We start from the raw sequence: 1,907 nt of genomic DNA on the forward strand, positions 1-1,907 counted from the left end.
CCTCCCCTTGAGGCCGTTGAGGCGGCGCAGGCCCTCGTCGCACACCGTGCAGCCGGTCTCAAAGGTCCAGACCTGAGGGATGTAGTTTCCCAGGTAGTTCAGCTGCAGCTGCAAAAGGCAACGGGCTGTCACACATCACAGGCAGAGGAGCTCCTTCACACCCACCCCTGCCTGAGCCCACGCTCCAGCAGAACCTCCTCTGCCAGTCCTCCGCCTGGACTAAAGACCCTGGAAAGCGCCACAGCCTGCAACGACGCACCCAGCTCTGAGCCAGACCCTTCCCACTGCTCTGGATCTGCCCCACCTGCTGCTTCTCCAGGCATCAACGCGCACGGGGAGCAGCGTTGTGCGGGAAGACGTGACCCTGACGTTAACCTGACGCACTCGAGCCTCACGGGTCACTGTGCAACCAACACGTACCAAACACACACCAACACACACCCCGACATGTACCAAACACACACCAAACACACACCGACACGTACCCAAGCTCTCTCCCCGCGGGTGCCCGCTCACCTTGGTGGGGCCGTTGCCGTGAATCACCACGGGCAGCGTGTCGTACAGCAAGTTTCTTGCTCTCACTCGCGCGTTTTCGAACTTCAGAACCACCTCATCTGGAAAGGAGACGGCCAGCAGGTCAGCAGGGGAAGGCTCTTATGGATAATGGCAACACAGCACCTCGCTTCTCCCGACCAGTCGCTGAGAGATGAAAGCATGGGCAGGGATAACCAGGCACCAGTGGTTTGACCACATCTGGACAGGAGGGGAGGCGTTCAGAGTGATGCTGAGTTACCAGGAGGGCAGCTGGGCAGAGAATGTGCCTGCTGGGCTCACAAACACGCCGTCTGCTGGGAACGGGCAGAAACCACCCTGAGACGTCTCTCAGAGCCGGCCGTGCCAGCCTGCGCAGCGAGGGACGCTGCTGACACCGGGCAGGACTCGGGCTCTTCTTCAGAGAGCAGGCAGGGACAGACCCAGGCTCCGCTCTGGCACTGGAGCCAAGAGACCCGCAACCCACCCTGTCAACACCGCGTTTCACCTGCCTGAGCACACGACTGCTCACGGCTGCTTGCTGGCAGCACCAGGCAGCGGTGCCAGGAGAGAAAGGAAACTCTGGCCAGGGCCAGCAGAGTCAACAAATCTGCCGTCAGGTCAGGAGCCGGGTGGACCCAGGCAGTCGGGCGGCCCCAGCACTCCAGAGAAGAGCTCCCAAGCGGAAAAGTCGGGGAGCCTGAGGCTGGTTGGGCGTTGTTACCGCATTGAGAGTCCCTCCCAGCCTCAACCCATGAGGCCAACCCATCCGACATCCTGGAGATCAAAGTGGCAGGGAGGGGTAAGACATGACCTGGCTCCCCCAAGTGACGAGGGGACTGCAGGGAGAGCCCAGTTGGTCACAGCAGAATTGTAAATGTGTCCCAGAATTCTGGCAGAGGCCCTTTGCTGAGGCACATTCTGCAAGAAGTTCCGAAATTTAACCCCCTCAGCCCTGGCTGGATTTCTAGTGTCACAGGCAGCTGCATTCTGAGGAGAAACGAGCTTCCTTCCTGCATCTCACCTAACGCTCCGTTCAGGTTTTGGAAGATCCGGCTTCTTTGGTCTAGGCTGATGTTGATACTTTCCTTTAAAAGAATGAGATAAATGCTCTTCATTAGAACTCAAGCGGGCACCCACCCTGCAGTGAGAGCTCCTGCGCCGAGCGAGGATGCTCCACAGCCCCATGAGCATTCCCACAGCCCACACCTCAACACGCCCGGCTCACCCTCGTTTCTGCTTGACAATTCACCACTTTCTAAAACAATTTAAACCTATTGGGTAAACCCACGTGAATAAACACTTTAAAGCTCCTGTGAGTGCACCGGTAACAAGATGCTGCAGGTTCATTAAGGGCTTGCAGCAGTTGTGTAAAG

At 58.2% G+C, this 1,907-nt stretch overlaps 1 protein-coding gene across 1 annotated transcript in view; it reads right to left on the reverse strand.

The window, feature by feature from the left end:
- Window positions 1-1,649, reverse strand: part of PLOD1 (procollagen-lysine, 2-oxoglutarate 5-dioxygenase 1) — a gene marked incomplete at its 3' end in the record, with an annotated part of 7,308 nt that extends 5,659 nt beyond the window's left edge. The window contains exons 1-3 of the mRNA XM_009876026.1: window positions 1,556-1,649; window positions 517-614; window positions 7-108 (exon numbers count right to left, since the gene is read on the reverse strand). Of these exons, the coding sequence (XP_009874328.1) occupies window positions 7-108; window positions 517-614; window positions 1,556-1,649 (294 nt within the window). The remainder of the gene's footprint in view (window positions 1-6; window positions 109-516; window positions 615-1,555) is intronic.
- Between the last annotated feature and the right edge of the window lie 258 nt (window positions 1,650-1,907).

This window comes from Apaloderma vittatum, unplaced genomic scaffold, assembly GCF_000703405.1.
Source record: "Apaloderma vittatum isolate BGI_N311 unplaced genomic scaffold, ASM70340v1 scaffold19959, whole genome shotgun sequence".
Lineage (NCBI taxonomy): Eukaryota > Metazoa > Chordata > Aves > Trogoniformes > Trogonidae > Apaloderma > Apaloderma vittatum.